Source organism: Microcaecilia unicolor, chromosome 8 (genome assembly GCF_901765095.1).
Source record: "Microcaecilia unicolor chromosome 8, aMicUni1.1, whole genome shotgun sequence".
Classification (NCBI taxonomy): domain Eukaryota; kingdom Metazoa; phylum Chordata; class Amphibia; order Gymnophiona; family Siphonopidae; genus Microcaecilia; species Microcaecilia unicolor.
Window position 1 is genome coordinate 228,341,941 of NC_044038.1, and position 20,096 is coordinate 228,362,036.

At 43.9% G+C, this 20,096-nt stretch overlaps 1 protein-coding gene across 2 annotated transcripts in view; it reads left to right on the top strand.

Moving 5' to 3' along the window:
* LOC115476654 (protein-glutamine gamma-glutamyltransferase E-like) overlaps positions 1-20,096 on the top strand; it is a 92,225-nt gene that overhangs the window by 35,139 nt on the left and 36,990 nt on the right. For both annotated transcript variants that reach the window (XM_030213142.1, XM_030213143.1), the window contains exons 3-7: positions 707-955; positions 3,455-3,573; positions 7,463-7,591; positions 11,353-11,530; positions 18,269-18,404. In XM_030213142.1, the coding sequence (XP_030069002.1) occupies positions 707-955; positions 3,455-3,573; positions 7,463-7,591; positions 11,353-11,530; positions 18,269-18,404 (811 nt within the window). The remainder of the gene's footprint in view (positions 1-706; positions 956-3,454; positions 3,574-7,462; positions 7,592-11,352; positions 11,531-18,268; positions 18,405-20,096) is intronic.

The following is a 20,096-nucleotide window of genomic DNA, read 5'->3' on the forward strand; positions in this document are numbered from 1 at the left end:
TTCGATTATGCCCCTCTGTGTCTATTAGCACTATAGAAATTATTAGTAGTGGAAGGATCATGCTTATCATGGTAAGCACATAACAAATCCAAAGAACAGAGCAGTAGGAGGTCCAAATTAGCTGCAGCCAAAACAAAGGAGTAGGGGTGGACCAAGGAATCTCGCCATCCGATGGTAGGTAACTTTGTTTGGCACCAGATATGTACGTGACCCGACACGGGACCATATTTCGACTAGGCCCACCCAAAATCTTCTGTCTGGCTACGCCCCTGCTTCGTCCATTCAGACATTCACAGATTGTCTCTACTAGAATCACTTTAACCTGTGATAGGCTCATTTCGGATATATCAGGGGTGGGCAACTACTGCCCTCACGGGCCACAACCCAGTAGAGTTTTCGAGATTTCCGCAATGAATATGCATGAGATCTGTTTGCATACAGCGGAAACAGTACATGCAAATCAATCTCTTTACATATTCATTGTGGAACTCTTGAAAACCTGTCTGGGTTGTGGCCCTTGAGAATCACGGTTGCCCACTCCTATGATATACCATCAACATAGGCACATCAAAGTCATCTTTTTTGATACATCGCTGAGAGGTCTACTAATGCCAAAGAGCTCTAAGTTTGATGTCATTGTATTTTAATGATATTTTAGGAATAAATGTGCTTCATGAACATCGCTGTTTTCTTTTCTCTGTTAAAGGACCCACCCCTTCAGAGTCTTATAAAACAAAGGCCGTGTTCCCTCTTTCCAGTTCTGAGAGCACCAGCTCCTGGAGTGCCAGTCACGAGGCCAGCGATTCAGAAGACATGAGCGTCACTATCTCCAGTCCTGCCGACGCTGTCGTTGGCTATTATAACTTGAGTCTTCAGGTCATTCCAGAGTGCGAAGACCAGACCACCTCCAGCAAGCTTGGAGAATTCATACTTCTGTTTAACCCTTGGTCTTCTGGTATACCTATAATAGAAACCTCAAGACATTTTGTTTCATCCTTATGATATTTTATTGAACAGTATAGTCGACAAGTTGCCCTTCTATCTGTTCTTAGGTAGAAAAATCATGTCTGTTCTATAGCTTTTGAGGAAATGTAGAAGATCTTAGTCCATCTAATTAAGCACTGATGAAACAGGAATTATTTGAAGACCGTATGGTTGAAATATTATTGCTAACACACACACACACACACACACACACACACACACACACGGAAATTGGAAACCCTACATATACATGGACAGAACCAAACCTAAACAGAGGAACTAAGATAAGCCCATGCTTGTCATATCAAAATGTGCGAAATCACACATGAAGTAAAATACTTCAGTTCACTTTATTTCAATAGGCAAAGAGGTAACGCTTCCCAGCAATTTGGCTTCTTTTAAAATCCGGCTGCAATTGCCTTCAAATCACTTTCATTTGGTCTCTTCATTCAGAAAGCCTGAGAACTACAAATCCCATCAAACCTGAGCCCCAACTTCATTTCCTTCCTGGGCCTTAGTGAGAATTCTAGAGTTTCTGCCTTTCTTTTGCTAATGACTTGGTTTGCTAGGCATCAATGGCTTATCATGCCCTTCGTATCCTATATTTCTGCAAGATTTAACCAGTTGGGAACGTGCCTAACTTTTAAATCCGGCTGGCTGGCTCTACCCTTGATATTCAGTTTGCACAGGCTGCTGTAACAGTACCTGCTTAATGCTGGGGGTGGCCCAGGGGTAGGGTTACCATATGGCACCAGAAAAAGGAGGATGGATTGAGCCAGCCGGGTTTTACTTCCATTGCTTTCAAAGCAATGGAAGTAAAACCCGGCTGGCTCAATTACTTCCATTGAAAGCAATGGAAGTAAAACCCGGCTGGCTCAATCCATCCTCCTTTTTCTGGAGCCATATGGTAACCCTACCCAGGGGCTAGAATCAGGACGGAGCTAGGACATACCCAGTTAGTGACAATTTTCAATCTACTAACTGGGAAGTACCTGGATAAAGTTAGGACAGTGATATGGGCTCCAATCTGAATATTGCCGGCAACCCGGATAACTTCTAAGATCCACCGAAGCCCAGATATTCTATGCTGGTTCCTGGATTAGGCCAGCATTGAATATATGCATCACTTAGTGCATGCAGGGGTCAGCACCTCTGTAATCACTGACCCCTGCGGTCAAGGTATCATCCGGAAAATATTTTGACCTATGATGTTCCTTGCAAATTGAATTTTGTGGTTTTTATAGTGTTGTAAGTGTTCATTGCTGATTAGATGGGTGAAGATAGATCAAAGGCAATAAAAAAATAAATAAGGGGTCCTTATAGTAAGCCGCAGCAAAAAAAAAAAATGGCCTTAGAGCGCTCGTTTGCAGGTCTTTTCCATGCATAAAACCATTTTAACTGATCTTCTATTTTTTTTTTGTATTAATGTCCATATGTTAATGTTCAGATTCCAACCTCAAACTGTGGACAATATTATATATGCTCTTATAGTGTTAACACATTGAATATTCACAAAATTTTCTGTTTTAAGGGTTTTCAGTTTTTTCATTAGGAGGAAAAAAGACCTCAGAAGCCTACTGTGCTCAGTGCCACAGCACAGACAGTTTTAAGCACTAAATAGGAACTCGGCTCGATCATGGGTCAAAGAACCTGCATTTTTTTTTCTTTGCAATTAAAACATCAAAATAGGACTCTTTTTTTTCCAAGCACAAATAACCAGCACTTAACATCTTGCAGCAATCCCGACGGGGACCCGTTTCGCCACCAAGCAGGGCCGCCGAGAGACTAGGCCGGGCCCGGGGCAAGGCCGCCACCCCGCCTCCGCCCCCCCACCGCTGCAGTCCGCGGTCTCACCTGCCTGCCTCCACGGCTCCGGGCCCCCTTCATTCAAAGCGGCAGTCGCAGATTGCGTCTCTTCTGGCCTTCCCTCCCTGTGTCCCGCCCTCATGTGATGTAACTTCCAGTTTCCGCGAGGGCAGGACACAGGGAGGGAAGGACAGAAGAGAGGCGATCTGCGACTGCCGCTTTGAATGAAGGGAGCCCGGAGCTGAGGAGGCAGGCAGGTGAGACCGGTGACTGCAGCGCTGGCGGCCTGACCCTGGCACCGGGCCCCCCTTGGAGGCCCGGGGAATTTCCACCCCCCCCGCCCCCCTCTCAGCAGCCATGTTATCAAGGGAACTGACTGCTTTTATCTTGTGCCCCTACCCCATCTGCCATTATCTAAGCTGCATTTTAAAATGCAGATGGGGTACGGGCACAAGATAAAAGCAGTCGGTTCCCTTGAAAAAGCAGGATACTGGGCTAGATGGACCATTGGTCTGACCCAGTATGGCCATTTTTACGTTCTTATATTGTTATTAGTGCCTAGTGCAGCTTATTAAAAGGGCCCCTAATTAAACAAATAAATAAATAGATAAAAATACCCTTTTGTGGAATAATTGTAACCACATGTCTGATTCTGGCCTCTCAGGTGACGATGTCTATTTGGCTGATGAGGATCAGAAGCAGGAATATGTTATGAGAGATACTGGAATCTATTTTCTGGGGCATGAAAACAATATCATGAATGCAACGTGGAACTACGATCAGGTAAACGGAGAATTAGAAAGCTCAGTTTTCAAAGCCTTTCACCCCAACCTCTTTTCTGCCATTGCGTTATATAGAGATATTTTATTTATTTATTTATTTATTTGTTGCATTTGTATCCCACATTTTCCCACTCATTTGCAGGCTCAATGTGGCTTGCATTGTTCCTTCTTACAGTGGGGGACTCTGGAGGTCCCGCTTGGATATCTGGTTTCCAGTCCTGAAGGGGTTGGAAGTTGCTCCTCCTGATGAAGGGCAACACGAAATGTGGTCTCGCATAGAGGAGCTCACGTGTGATCAGCTGTTTTGACATTTGCTGGAGTCGGATGGAAGCCCTCTTCAATCCGCGCTTTGCTACCTGAAAGAGCCTATGGAGATATTGATTCTTTGAGAACTTTTTCTCCAGCACAAGCAGCGGTGATTTTGCCATTGCATATGAATGATTTAAGTAAAGTGACCGCACAGGATATTCTATGCTGTGCGAAGACCAGTATCGGGACTGAAGCCCGATACTATTTGGACTTATTCAATGTCTTTCATGCAGAGTGCTGGTTGATTCAATTATTTATGTAAATTTGAGGATATACGTAGAGCTGTGACAGAGTGGTTGAGTGAAAGGTTGAATGAGTGAGTTCCGTAGACGCCAGTTAGATTATTATTTAAGAGGTTGTATGAAATATAGAGTGGCACCAATAAATTAGTATTGTTATTTAAATAAGGAGTATGTTTTTTTGATATAGTTAAAATTTAATACCAAGAAGTGCAGAGTGATGCATTTGGGGTGTAGAAACCCAAAAGAGAGAGATACCGAATAGGAGGGGAGAGATTAGCAAGCTCGACTCAGGAGAGAGACCTTAGGGTGTTGGTGTCGGAGGATATGAGATGAAGAAACAATGTGACAAGGCGACGGCCATGGCTAGAAGGATGCTGAGCTGCATAGAGAGGGGTATAACCAGCAGAAGAAAGGAGGTGTTGATTCCCCTCTACAAGTCATTGGTGAGGCCCCACTTGGAGTATTCTGTTCAGTTTTGGAGGCCGTATCTGGCTAAAGATGTAAAAAGACTGGAAGCGGTGCAAAGAAAAGCTACGAAAATGGTATGGGATTTGCATTGCAAACCATACGAGGAGAGACTTGACGACCTGAACATGTATACCTTGGAGGAAAGGAGAAACAGGGGTGACATGATATGTTCAAATATTTGAAAGGTATTAATCCGCATACGAACCTTTTCCGGAGACGGGAAGGCGGTAGAGCTAGAGGACATGAAATGAGGTTGAAGGGGGGCAGACTCAGGAGTAATGTCAGGAAGTATTTTTTCACGGAGAGGGTGGTGGATACATGGTATGCCCTCCCGCGGGAGATGGTGGAGATGAAAACGGTAATGGAATTAAAACATGTGTGGGATAAACACAAAGGAATTCTGTTTAGAAGGAATGGATCTATGGAATCTTAGCGGACATTGGGTGGCGACGCTGATATTTAGAGAATAAAACCGGTGCAGGGCGGACTTTTACAGTCTGTGCCCTGAGAAAGGCAGGGACAAATCAAACTCGGATATACATATAAAGTCTTACATACCATGTAAAATGAGCTTATCTTGTTGAGCAGACTGGATGGACCGTTCAGGTTTTTATCTGCCGTCATTTACTATGTTCCTGATTAGTGAGCAGTAAGCCCGCATTGGTCTTACCACTGCTTAATAAAAGTCCCTCTAAGTGTTGACTCTGCTCCCAGAATGCCCGCAAAAATAACAGGTTTCAGCTTGGGCTCTAACCGAGCATTTTCAGTGTCACTATCCGTATACTACTACTACTACTATTTAGCATTTCTATAGCGCTACAAGGCGTACGCAGCGCTGCACAAACATAGAAGAAAGACAGTCCCTGCTCAAAGAGCTTACAATCTAATAGACAAAAAATAAATAAAGAAATCAAATCAATTAATGTGAACGGGAAGGAAGAGAGGAGGGCAGGTGGAGTCGAGTGGTCACAAGTGGTCACGAGTCAAAAGCAATGTTAAAGAGGTGGGCCTTCAGTCCAGACCCAAAGGTGGCCAAGGATGGGGCAAGACGCAGGGGCCCAGGAAGTCCACTCCAGGCATAGGGTGCAGCGAGACAGAAGGCGCGAAGTCTGGAGTTGGCAGTAGTGGAGAAGGGAACAGACAAGAAGGATTTATCCATGGAGCGGAGTGCACGGGAAGGGGTGCAGGGAAGGACGAGTGTGGAGAGACACTGGGGAGCAGCAGAGTGAGTACATTTATAGGTTAGTAGAAGAAGTTTGAACAGGATGCGAAAATGGATAGGGAGCCAGTGAAGGGTCTAAGTATAAGTACCAGTGAACACGCCCAGTTAGCCTATATAAATGATTTAAATAGCCAGGAGCCATTTCTGGCCATTTAAATTATTTTGAATAGAGGCCCCATCATGAATATATAATGTAAATATTTATGAAGTACAATAAATGAAATAAATTTTTGGAAACTTTACTACAGTAAGCCAGTTCATGCGTCCGTCGGCAGTCTGAACAGAATATTTTTAGACCGGAGGTTTTGAGACAGCAGTGGCGAAACGAGAGCTCACATCGACCACGGTCTTAACAGTTGAATGAAGGAGCCATTGAGGTGTTTGGCGGAAAAAGTTAAAAGCTAAGTACTGTTTTGTATAACATCGGAATGAGTTCTATATACCAATAACGCCGTAAAAATGTTTTGAATATGCAAATTTTGAAATCAAATTAATTAAATAAATCCAGGAGGGTTTTTTCCTTTGATGAAGAAGCCCTTGCCCTTCTATTGGTCATTAAGAACATATGAAAGTGCTTCTTGAGGTTTTTCCTCCTGTTTTATAAAACAACTGGCTTACTGTAGTAAAGTTTCCAAAAATTTATTTCATTTATTGGATTTCCCAGATAGTGGAAACTGAATCCCTGATATTGTTTAAGTAGGTTAAACTAATTATCTTCAAGATTAATACTTATGAAGTACTCATAAATAATATCAATAAAACACATTTCCCCGATGTTTAGTTTATGGGTACCTGAGCTCTGGCGCTTCTGTATTTTGCACTTCCTGTTCTTATTAGATAAAACCCTGTAGCTAGTCCTACTCAACAGTGGCGTACCAAGGGGGGGGGGGGGGGTGGGGGCAGTCCGCCCCGGGTGTCAACGGGTGGGGGGGTGCTCTGTCCACCCCCCCCAGCATGGCACGGCACCCCGTCTCGTCGTTGGCCCTTCACTCACTGTGTCCCGCCCTCGAGGAAATAGGAAGTTACATCAGAGGGCGGGACTCAGTGAGTGAAGGGCCAACGACGAGACAGTTTTCTTCTTTTACAGTCAGCAGCGCTGCAGATTTGAGATGCCGGGTGCACGGAGCTCAGCTGGTAGGCAGGTGGGGACTGACGGGGGGTGCGCGCAGCGGCGATCCGCCCCGGGTGTCAGCTAAGCACGGAACGCCACTGTTACTCAAATTACAAAAGACAGGGAGCGGATTCTAGAAAGCTGGAGCTCAGGCTGCACATACTGCAGCAGGACAAGTTTATCCACTCCTACCCTAGCTGAGATAACATTTAATTATTTCTATGACTTCATGTGCAACTTTCTTTTAAATTAGTCACCTTATTTTCTAACTCCTCTTACTCTTTTACCCATCTGTACGTTGCATCTTTGCTTATACCCTATGCTGTCTATTAAAATGTTCTATTACATATTGTGTTGACATTGTAAGTAGTATACCACGTCAGACTTTGTATTGTTATTTGAATATTTTTACAGCTGTAATTGTCTATTACTTATGTTTGATTTACTGTACACCACCTTGAGCGAATTCTTTCAAAAAGGTGGTAAATAAATGCTAATAAATGCATAAATAATTATGTTTTCTTGTCACTTTTTTCAGTTTGAAAGCGACGTTCTGGATATCTGTTTCACCATTCTGGATAAAAGTATAAACCATGCTCGGGACCCAGTAGCAGACCACGCCAAGAGGAATAACCCTCTATATGTGAGCAGGGTGGTCACTGCCATGGTGAGAAAAGGGTTAATTTATCCAAAGTTACTGGAGCTTGACTCAAATATATCTAAAGCTAGGGTAATTGGGAGGAATTTTAATAAAGGTGTTTCAGTGTGTGAAGTCAAGAAGTTGTGGAGTAAACACAAAAGATTACTTTATATAACAAGGTTGATTGGTTGGTAGAGCCGGTGGGGGGAGGTGGGGCTAATGGGTGGGAAGCGGGGCTAGTGCTGGGCAGGCTTCTATGGTCTGTGCCCTGAAAATGGCAGATTCAAATCAAAGTCAGGTATACACATAAAGTAGCACATATGAGTTTATCTTGTTGGGCAGACTGGATGGACCGTACAGGTCTTTCTCTGCCGTCATCTACTATGTAACGATCCTGCTCATTTTCGAAAGAGAAGGTCGGCCAAAAAGCGACACAAAAGGCAGATGGGCATCCCCGTGAAAGAAGGTCGGCCAAGTCCAATAATCAAAACAGGGCCGTAAGGGCGTCCTCAATGCGTGTTAGGGGCGTGTTATGGGCAGTGTTACGTGATGTGCGCCCCCAGCGTATAACGGCTTGTGAAATGATTTTCAGCGATAATGGAAACTAAGGACGCCCATCTCAGAAACGACCAAATGCAAGCCCTTTGGTCATGGAAGGAGCCAGCATGAGTAGTGCACTGGTCCCCCTGACATGCCAGGACACCAATCGGGCACCCTAGGGGGCACTGCAATGGACTTCAGAAATTGCTCCCAGGTACATAGCTCCCTTACCTTGTGTGCTGAGCCCCCCAAAATCCACTCCCCACAACTGTACACCACTACCATAGCCCTTACGAATGAAGGGGGGCACCTAGATGTGGGTACAGTGGGTTTCTGGTGGGGTTTGGAGGGCTCCCATTTACCATCACAAGTGTAACAGGTAGGGGGGGATGGGCCTGGGTCCGCCTGCCTGAAGTGCACTGCACCCACTAAAACTGCTCCAGGGACCTACATACTGCTGTGATGGACCTGAGTTTGACATTTGAGGCTGACAAAAAATATTTTAAACTATTTTTTTGAGGGTGGGAGGGAGTTAGTGACCTCTGGGGGAGTAAGGGAAGGTCATCCCTGATTCCCTCTGTGGTCATCTGGTCAGTTTGGGCACTTTTTCAAGGCTTGGTCATAATGAAAAAAGAATCAAGTAAAGATGTCCAAGTGCTCGTCAGGGACGCCCTTTTTTTGATTATGGGTCGAGGACGCCCTTGTGTTAGGCACACCCAAGACCCGCTTTCGCTACGCCTCTGACACGCCCCTGGGAACTTTGCTTGTTCCCGCGACGGAAAGCAGTTGGGGACGTCCAAAATCAGCTTTCGATTATGCCGATTTGGGCGACCCTGGGAGCAGGACGCCCATCTCCCGATTTGTGTTGAAAGATGGGCGTCCTTCTCTTTTGAAAATAAGCCTGTAAGTGCTGGTCTGCAATGGTACAGAAGTGTCATAGCACATAAATGCAAAGAAACATAAGAACATAAGCATTGCCTTAATGGGACAGACCAAAGGTCCATCAAGCCCAATATCCTGTTTCCAACAGTGGCCAATCCAGGTTGCAAGTACCTGGCAAGATCCCAGAATAGTAAAACAGATTTTATGTTGCTTATCCTAGAAATAACAAAGCCCATCTTAATAATGGCTTATGGACTTTTCTTTTAGGAAAATATCCAAAACTTTTTAAAACCCTGCTAAGCTAACTGATTTTACCACATTTTCTGGCAACAAATTCTAGAGTTTAATTACGCATGGCATGAAGAAACATTTCTCTGATTAGTTGTAAATTTACTACTTAGAAGCTTCATTGCATGGCCCCCAGTCCTAGTATTTTTGGAAAGAGTACACAAATGATTCACACCTACCTGTTTCACTCCACTCAGTATTTTATAGACCTCTATACGAGTAGGAAATGGGAGGGACTCCCACTTATGAATGTAACTTATAGAATCCTGTAAAACTAAATGTATTCCTATAACATTTATGCGACTGCAGTTACTCCAAATCTACGGTTGGCATAACCGCGGCATGTAAATGTAAGTTGCACTGATTTGGGCTTTTACTTTAACAGAATCTGTGCATTGTGTAGTACTGGGATGCCAAAATGGAGGCATCTCCGTATAGAATTACTTCCTACATGTCTGATTAAAAATAGCTTTATACAGGGAGTGTTCCATGCCAATTTAATTGAAGAATTTATACTCTGCTTTTCCATTTGATAGATTGTAGAAGACGGTCTACAATGAATAATTTATTTAGTTAGTTATGTCACAGTTTATATACCACTCTATCCAAGATACTAGGCGGTTTACAAAATAACATATATAATTAAAAGGAGCAATAACTATAAATCAAGCCACGAAAAATAATAAACAATAGAAAATAAAATAAACAAATAAAACAATCTGTACATCAATAAAATTATGCCTATCAAATTAGTCTGACAATCAAAAGCCTTTAGAAATAGGAAAGCTTTCACTTCCGAAAAAGCAAATAACTCTTCATTTTAAGCAATCATTAAAACTATAAACTATAAAGAGGGGCATAATCGAACGAAAACGTCTATCTCCATGGGCGTTTATCTCCCAGAACGGGTCCGTGAAGGGGCGGACCGAACCGTATTTTCGCAAAAAATAGACGTCCATGTTTTATTCGACAATTTGTGAGCTGGGCGTTTTTGTTTTTCAGCGATAATGGAAAATGAAAGCGCCCAGCTCAAAAACGAATAAATCCAAGGCATTTGTTCGTGGGAGGGGCCAGGAGTCGTAGTGCACTGGTCCCCCTCACATGCCAGGACACCAACCGGGCACCCTAGGGGGCACTTTTACAAAAACAAAAAAAAAGGTAATAGAGCTCCCAGGTGCATAGCACCCTTCCCTTGTATGTTGAGCCCCCCAAATCCCCCTCAAAACCCACTGCCCACAAGTCTACACCATTACTATAGCCCTAAGGGGTGAAGGGGGGCACCTACATGTGGGTACAGTGGGTTTGGGGGGGTTGGACGACTAAGCATTAAGCAGCACAATTGTAACAGGTAGGGGGGGATGGGCCTGGGTCCACCTGCCTGAAGTCCACTGCACCCCCTAACAACTGCTCCAGGGACCTGCATACTGCTGCCAGGGAGGTGGGTATGACATTTGCGGGTGAAAATAAAAAGTTGTGAAACATCATTTTTTTTGTGGTGGGAGGGGGTTAGTGACCACTGGGGGAGTCAGGGGAGGTCATCCCCGATTCCCTCCGGTGGTAATCTGGTCATTTAGGGCACTTTTTGGAGTCTTATTAGTGAAAAACCAGGGTCCAGGAAAAGTGCCCTAAATTCTAGCTACAAACGCATACTTTTTTTCCATTATTGGCGAAAGGCGCCCATCTCTGTTCGGGTGATAACCATGCCCCAGTCCCGCCTTCACCACGCCTCCGACACGCCCCAGTCAACTTTGTACGCTTCCGCGATGGAGTGCAGTTGAAAACGTCCAAGTTCGGCTTTCGATTATACCGCGTTATTCGTTTTTGTGCGATAAACGTCCATCTCCCGATTTAGGTCGGAACTTGGGCGTTTTTCTCGTTCGATTATAAGCAGGAAAGTAACTTTAGCATCAAATATTTAAATAAATAAATTAGTTAATGGGATTGTAGTTTTTTGATACAATCTGTACTCATGGCTAATTCATAAGGACGTGTCTCCTACGTTGCATCTTGATTGTAGATGGATTCCCTTCTTTGTAAATGTTATCTCATCTCACTGGGCAAATTCTTATTTTTTTTAGGTGAATTCCAAGGATGATAATGGGGTGCTTGTTGAAAACTGGAATGGAGAGTACGCTGATGGGATTGATCCAAAGGAGTGGAGTGGAAGTGCTGCCATTTTGCAGAAGTGGTACAATGAAGGATATGCGCCTGTCAAATATGGACAGTGTTGGATCTTTGCAGGTCTAGTATGCACAGGTGTGTTCCAACAGTGACAAAAACCATTCATTAATCTAAAGCTCTCAACTGGAGCATTCGGCATGCACTCTCATCGCCCCATAATCCCCAATAATACTCAGAAACCACTTCTTCGACAAAATTTGGAATTTATTAAGGCCGCATACATAACTTCTTATAACTTGCCAAATTCAAACCCTGGGGTACACAGCTTTACTTCATAATGCGCCCCAATCCGCTGCCGGTGGTGCCGTCTAAGCACACCCACCGCCAACCTGTGCTTTCTTATAGCACCCGATGACTATGGTGTATCCCGTTTAAGGATACGCCCCAGATAAGTTCCTGGTCTCCTGGCCGTCCAAGCCAGGAGACAAGCCATATCCCCACTAAATTAACTGTAAACCTGCCCCAACTTTAGGCATAACATTGTACTTCATATTGCACTTAACATTAGGGCAATTATTCACCAATAACATAACAGTCTTCTGCGCTCACTTGCTGTGTCCCTGGATAATCACCGCCACGCATCGCTCCAGCTGCGACAACCTCCTCCAACGGGAGGGTGGGCCCGGGTCAGCTCCTCTCACCAACCTCTTTCTAGCTGCTGACGAATCCCTACGTCAGCAACATTACTTTATATCCTCCCACTTCCCCTCCCACCCTTCCTTACTTTAACCCTTTCCTTACTCTCTAGCCTCAAAAACCCCTTCTCCCTACCTTCTACCTTAACCCTCGCTAGCTCTCAGCTCAGTTGTGATCGGCCTCTCCCTAACGGGCCGGCCTCTTTCTTTCCAAGTTCACCATAACTATTAAGGCAGGGACAGCATGCACATTTTGAATGAGCTCCAAAATCAGGATGTGCAACTAAATTTGACATAGATGCAAAACCAGATGAATTTTGAGCCTGATTTCCTTTCACAGAAATCCTACTTTTTAAAAAACAAATTATTAGCAATGATAACACCTAGAAGCCTCGCTATGACCCTTATTTAGAAGCTTTATTCATGCCATATGGCATGGAAGTCTAAACTCCGATTTTATAAAGGTGGGAAACAACTGCAGTACATCCTTATGACAAGGGGATGTAGTTTGGGTGTGTTTTGCACAGGACTAGGGAGAGACCAAAATATGGACATTCAATTCCAATTTCAGAAGGGGAAGGGACATTTATGTCCAAAAGGATGGACACTGGTAATAGCTAAATGCGCTGTGATTGGATGAGAGAGACCTGGAGGGAGGGACATCCAAAAAGTTTTGATTTGGATGTCCTCACATGTCCCGATCCTGGGGGTGGGGGGGAGGGCGCAAGCAGAAAACAACCTTGGAGGGGAATGTTGAGAGAACTGTGGTTGTGGTCAGTTTAGGCAGGTAAGAAAAACAGGGACGTCCTTTTTTTTTCTTCAGAGAAGTCCTTCCTAATTGCAGGTAAGAAAAGCACGTCCAAGGAGGACGCCCATCACAAAAGCTGCAAGAAGACGTCCAGCTCGTGTTAGATGTCTCTGACGAGCACTTGGACGTTTTTTTTTCCTGATTTTTTGTTTTGTTACATTTATAGACGTTTTTAGAGGCTGCGCAGCCCCAACGAGAGGTACAGACCTCCCGTTAGATTTTCCACGGTTAGGCAATCGGAAAACGGTAGTGCATCTCATTACAATACGATTTATACACATTGGGGTACTAATTTGCTCATCTGCATTCCGTTTTCGTTAGCTGCTACCCTGATCAGAAAATGGCTAGGAGACGCATTTAGTGCATGCCACAGTTTACTACTTGCTCATTAATGGCTCGTTAAGTTTAGTGCATCTGGCCCTGATTTCTTAGGACCACTGGCCTAATAAGTACCAAAAACAACTATAAACAAAATAAGCTTCTCACGTTAATAAAGTTTATTCTTACCCAAGAACATGAAAAATAAGAAATTAGTAGCAGAAGATAAAAAAAAAACAGGGTGGGGGGGGGGGGGGAGAACATAAACATGGAAATGGTCACATATTCCTTAGTCTGCTGAGATAAACTGAGGAAGACTTTCAGCCACCCCTTCTGCCTTTCAGACCAGGCATTTATATCGGGTTTCTCAACCCAAAGTAGAGGAGTGTGGTAGCCGTGTTAGTCCACTCTTAAGGTTATCAATAGAAATCAAACAAAATAAAACATGGAAAAGAAAATAAGATGATACCTTTTTTATTGGACATAACTTAATACATTTCTTGATTAGCTTTCGAAGGTTGCCCTTCTTCGTCAGATCGGAAATAAGCAAATGTGCTAGCTGACAGTGTATATAAGTGAAAACATTCAAGCATTACTATGACAGTAAAATAGATACCATTGGAGATTCTAGATGGAATGTTGCTACTATTGGAGATTCTACATGGAATGTTGCTATTCCACTAGCAACATTCCATGTAGAAGCCTGCGCGGCCAGATTGGTGATCTACAAGGGCCGACTTCTACATGGAATGTTGCTAGTGGAATAGCAACATTCCATGTAGAATCTATAGAAATCAAACAAAATAAAACATGGAAAAGAAAATAAGATGATACCTTTTTTATTGGACATAACTTAATACATTTCTTGATTAGCTTTCGAAGGTTGCCCTTCTTCGTCAGATCGGAAATAAGCAAATGTGCTAGCTGACAGTGTATATAAGTGAAAACATTCAAGCATTACTATGACAGTAAAATAGATACTATTGGAGATTCTACATGGAATGTTGCTACTATTGGAGATTCTACATGGAATGTTGGAATGTCGCTATTCCAGTAGCAACATTCCATGTAGAAGCCTGCGCGGCCACATTGCTGATCTACAAGGGCCGACTTCTACATGGAATGTTGCTAGTGGAATAGCAACATTCCAAGCAGAATCTATAGAAATCAAACAAAATAAAACATGGAAAAGAAAATAAGATGATACCTTTTTTATTGGACATAACTTAATACATTTCTTGATTAGCTTTCGAAGGTTGCCCTTCTTCGTCAGATCGGAAATAAGCAAATGTGCTAGCTGACAGTGTATATAAGTGAAAACATTCAAGCATTACTATGACAGTAAAATAGATACTATTGGAGATTCTACATAGAATGTTGCTACTATTGGACATTCTACATGGAATGTTGCTATTCCACTAGCAACATTCCTGCGCAGGCTTCTGTTTCTGTGAGTCTGACGTCCTGCAGGACGTCAGACTCACAGAAGCAGAAGCTTGCGCGGCCACATTGGTGATCTACAAGGGCCGACTTCTACATGGAATGTTGCTAGTGGAATAGCAACATTCCAAGCAGAATCTATAGAAATCAAACAAAATAAAACATGGAAAAGAAAATAAGATGATACCTTTTTTATTGGACATAACTTAATACATTTCTTGATTAGCTTTCGAAGGTTGCCCTTCTTCCTCAGATCGGAAATAAGCAAATGTGCTAGCTGACAGTGTTTATAAGTGAAAACATTCAAGCATTACTGTGACAGTCTGACAGGGTGGGAGGATGGGGGTGGGTAGGAAGTATGCATGGGGACATCAAAGCATATCATTGGTATTCTAACAGGGTGGGTGTACCCAAAGTACAAAGAACTATTTTTTTTTCAGAAATACATCATATAGGATATGTCATTTGTTTGTTACAATTGCCAAAAGGTTCATAAAAAATATTGCATTTCCTTAAAAGATACATCCTCGGTCCTTTTTATTAAATAAACACAACCTCAGTAAAAGAATCCTCATCTCACTTCAAAAGGAGTCAGGGTTCAGTTCTCACAGAGTTCCCACCATATATTTTTATTTTTTATTTATGCATTTCTATCCCACACTTTCCACCTCTTTGCAGGCTCAATGTGGCTTACATTACACCGTAATGGCGATCGCCATTTCCGGAATGAGAAGTACCGAATATTATTACAATTAAATTATAGAAAATATAAAGTAAATTAGAAGTAAATAGATATACAATTCATTTCAGGTATTTGAGATCAAGGGTAATGTATAACGTTCAGTAATGACAATGTGATTAAAGTAACCAAATAAAAACAGTTCAATATTAACTTATTCTGGTACAGTTGTGACGTCAGGTCTTTCATGAAGGATCCTTTTGATAAGTCTCTTTGAACAGGTTAGTCTTTAGTAATTTCCGGAAGGCTGCCAGATCGTGCGTTGTTTTTATGGCATTCGGTAGTGCGTTCCAAAGTTGCGTGCAGATGTAGGAAAAGCCAGATGCATATATTGATTTATATTTAATTCCCCTACAATTGGGGTAATGGAGGTTCAAGAATGTGCGTGATGAACGTTTTGTGTTCCTTACTGGTTGATCTATGAGGTCTAACATATATATCGGGGCCTCGCCATGAATAATTTTATGAACCAGGGTACAGATTTTGAATGTAATTCGATCTTTTAGTGGGAGCCAGTGTAATTGTTCTCTGATGGGGTTTGGCGCTTTTGTATTTCGCTTTTCCAAATACAAGTCTGGCTTCCATATTTTGGGCTGTTTGAAGTTTCTTAATAATTCTTGTTTCCTGTCTTGAGGCTACAGAATCTTGTCTCTCTCCATCTCTGTCACTTGCCTTGCCCCCTTCATGTGGTAATTAGTTCTTATCAGATGGAAACCTAACTGCAGCCTAAAAAGTCTCCAACAAGCCTCTTTGAATACACCTATGGAAAACAGTGAATTGCATGACTCCTTGTCTTTCAATTACCTGGTCAGAAAAGGGGAGGAAGTGGGTGCTTACTTGTTTGCTTGTGCTGGGCACCAAATGGCCTTGTTTGTTTCTTTGTAACCCACAGAAGAAAAAAATGTCTCCACACTTCTCCGTCTGTAGATTATGGTTATTCTTTGTATTAAATATTACCAGCACTGGTACTGCATGGTCTTGACCTTCATAATTGCACCCCCAACAACAACCCTAAGAGTAAAACCGTGTGCACAGGTTTATAGAAAGAGGGGGTATAGCTCTAATAGGACCCCTTTTACCAAACTGTGGCAAAAGGGGGCCTGCGCTGGCATTAGCGCATTTTTGACACGCTCCGAGGCCAATTTTACCGCAGCTGCTAAAAGGGTAGTCTTTCTTTTCTGCAGGAAATGGCCACACGGCAAGTAAAGCACTTGCCGCATGGCCATTTCAGGGGGAAGCCTTTACCACCACCCATTGAGGTGGCGGTAAGGGCTCCTACGCTAACCCGGCCGATTACCCGCCAGGTTCACCCCTGCGCTACAAAAATAAATATTTTTTGTAGCGCCGGAAAAGACAGTGCGCTGAGGGTGGGAAGTACCGCCGGGCTGCTTAGTTTAGCTTAGCCCGGCGGTACTTCCTGCTTAGCGAGCGGTATTGGGTTTACCGCCATTTTGTAATAGGGGCCCAGAAAGAAGATTCGATATAACATTGAAACATTTGTAACAATCACAAGGGAAGTTTTTTTTTTTTTTAAATATTTTTATTAGATTTTTGAAAGATACATCTAACCAGTGGTGTGCTGGAGCAGGCTCTCACAGGCTTGCAAGAGCCGGTTGTTAAGTTTTTAAGAATTTTGGGAGCCGGTTGTTAAAGTAGGGCCGTCCATGGCTACTTTAACAACTGGCTCCCAAAATGTGGGCTTGGGCCCCCTGCTGAATTCTCTTTTACTTGGCTGGTGGGGATGCTGAGCCCTGCCAGCCAAGTAAATAGACTGCTGCTGTTCCCCGCTCCTTGTTTCCAGCTCTGAGCAGCAGGCTGGGACTTCTGGAGCATGTGTGAGAAGTTCCAGCATGCTGCTCAGAGCAAGACGTTGGGAGTGGTGGCAGTCCATTTATGGACTGCCAGCAAAGGTATGCCTAGCGAAGGGAGGGAGGAGAGAGAGGCAAGTGTTGCTCCCCCCCCCCCCACCCTCGGCCACCCCTGGCCCTTCCAGCTGCAGAGCTGGCTATGTCCGGAGAAAGAGCCTGTTGTTAAAAATTTACCAGCACACCCCTGCATCTAACACAAGAGAAAAAAAAAAAGAAAAAACCCAACAACATGTGCGAATGCACAATATGATAAGGTATAGAAAGCTGAGTTCAAGCAAGTAAGTTCTATAAGTTTAAGCTGCAGATGAGAGAAAAAGGTCTAGAGTTTTCCATTTCTGATGACTAATTTTATGTCCAGGAATAGAGTTTATTACAGACTGCTCATAGATTTTGTATAATAAAATCCAGTTCCACCCAGTGGCGTTCCTAGGGGCGCTGACACCCGGGGCGGATCGCCGATGCACCCCGCCCCTCGGGTGCAGCGACCCCCCCCCCCCCGGCGAAATAACCCCCCGGGTGCAGTGCGACCCCCCCCCCCGGTGAAAACCCCCCCTGGTGCACGCCGCTGGAGGGGGGGTGCCGCGCGCCTGTCGGCTCTTCGTTTCCATGCTCCCTCTGCCTCAGAACAGGAAGTAACCTGTTCCGGGGCAGAGGGAGCATGAAAATGAAGAGCCGACAGGCGCGCGGCACCCCCCCCCCCCCCCCGCGGCGTGCACCCTGGGCGGACCGCCCCCCCCCCTTGGTACGCCACTGGTTCCACCAAAGGATAACATTGACTTGAGAGTTATCTTTCCAGTGTGAGATTATTCATTTCAATGCCACAGAAACTAAGAAATCAAACAGTAGTTTATCGTTTTCTGAAAATAAAAACGGAATGCAAGGGGACTTCCAAATTGCATGCTTAGGTAAAAAAAGATTCTTGAAATCCAAAAATCTTTTGTAGTTTATCCCAGTGTAACATTTGTAACACTCACAAGGGACGTTTCTGCTTGTTTAATTTTTCAGTACTCAGGTGTTTGGGCATTCCAGTCCGTATCATTTCAACTTTTAATGCTGCTCAAGACAAAGATGGAAACCTGACTATTGATGTATATTATGACATTTCTGGAAAGCGTGAAAATGTGAATGAAGAAGGCATATGGTAAGTACAGAATATTTATTTATTTATTTTTTGTTACATTTGTACCCCGCGCTTTCCCATTCGTGGCAGGCTCAATGCGGCTTACATATTGTATACAGGTACTTATTTGTACCTGGGGCAATGGAGGGTTAAGTGACTTGCCCAGAGTCACAAGGAGCTGCCTGTGCCTGAAGTGGGAATCGAGTCGATATTTCCACGGTGCAAATTATTCTATAGTGCATGGAAGCAGTTGTGAGAAGTTACCCAAATGGTGAAGGGCCAACAATCCATTGAGGCCTAAGGTATTCAAAATGTATTCTTCAAATGAAAAGAGAGAGAACAGTAATATAAGGGAAGCATTCAAATACGTGTCAGGTTTCTGTTAAGTATGGGGACAATTTTCAGCCAGAGTGGTGAGCGGGTTAAGTTAAATGCCAGCCCTGGCCCTGAACACGCACAGTTTCTCTTTATTGACATCTACCAAATCGAGGAGATAGCAGGTCGGGCAGACAGAAAACAGTGAGGGGAAGCTCCCAGTTTGTTTTGCTTTTTTGGGACAGGGGGGAGGAAAAAGAGAGAGAGAGAGAGAGAGATAGGGTAATGTTGGAGGCAGGAAATGGGAGGAAAAAAAAGTGAGGATGATGGGAAGGGGGAGGGAAGAGGGCAAAGCTGATGGCTGGGGGAGGGAAGAGATAGAGGGGATAGTGGGTGGAGGAGAAAATGGGCAATGCTGAATTGAGGGAGAAGAGAGGCTGAGGGGAGATGGTAGAGTGAGGAGAGAGAGGAAGGGGCAATGCTGGTTGGTGGGGGGAGAGACAGAGGTGCATCGTTGGATGGGGAGAGAGAGAGACAGACAGAGAAGAGATCCTGGACGGCTGGGGGATGGGGAGAGAGAAGACATACTGTATGGCAAGTGGAGAGAGAAACAGAGACAGAAGATTCTGGATGGTATGGTAGGGTGGGTAGGGTAGGTGGGAAAGAGCGAGAGGAGATACTGGATGGCGGAGGGGGAGGTTGGACAGAGATAGAAGTGCTCCCACAGGCACACATGTCGTGACCCCCCCAAATTTAAATTTAACCCACCTCACCTTGCATTAGCCCTGCCCTAGTTTAGCATCCCTAAAGATCTGAGCCATGAACTACCTTTGGCACATTGCCATTAACACAAAAACTACAAAATCAGCCATTTTACTACTGCAGTAAGAATGGCCTTAGTGTCTGGGGAAACAGCCATGTAAGGGCGCTCTAAGGCCACTTTCTAGCTTAGCTAAGTAAAAGGACCGCTAAGCATATAACGGTTTGCCCAGCCTATGCACTGCCCAGTTTGTGCAACGCTGCGTATGCCTTGTAGCGCTATAGAAATGCTAAATAGTAGTAGTAGTAGTGCCCTCCCCTGTGAATGCCACTTGCAATGACATGCTAAGTCATATGTATGCATGAACTATAGAATAGCACTGAGAATGCTGCTGCAATTGACATGGGTAAATGTACAGTTATGCACATGGATGGTAGGATTCTATAAATTTAAGCATGCAAGTGACATTTACGTTTGGGCGACCTGGTTATAGAATAAATAGAAGAAGGGGGAAACTGTCAAGATAGTCTGACCAAATAATCAGCAATACTATCTGGTTAAGTACCGGTGAATATTTGACCAGGATGTAGTCATCAGAAGTTAAGAGGACAGGAACTGCTCCTGCCCAACGAGCTCCC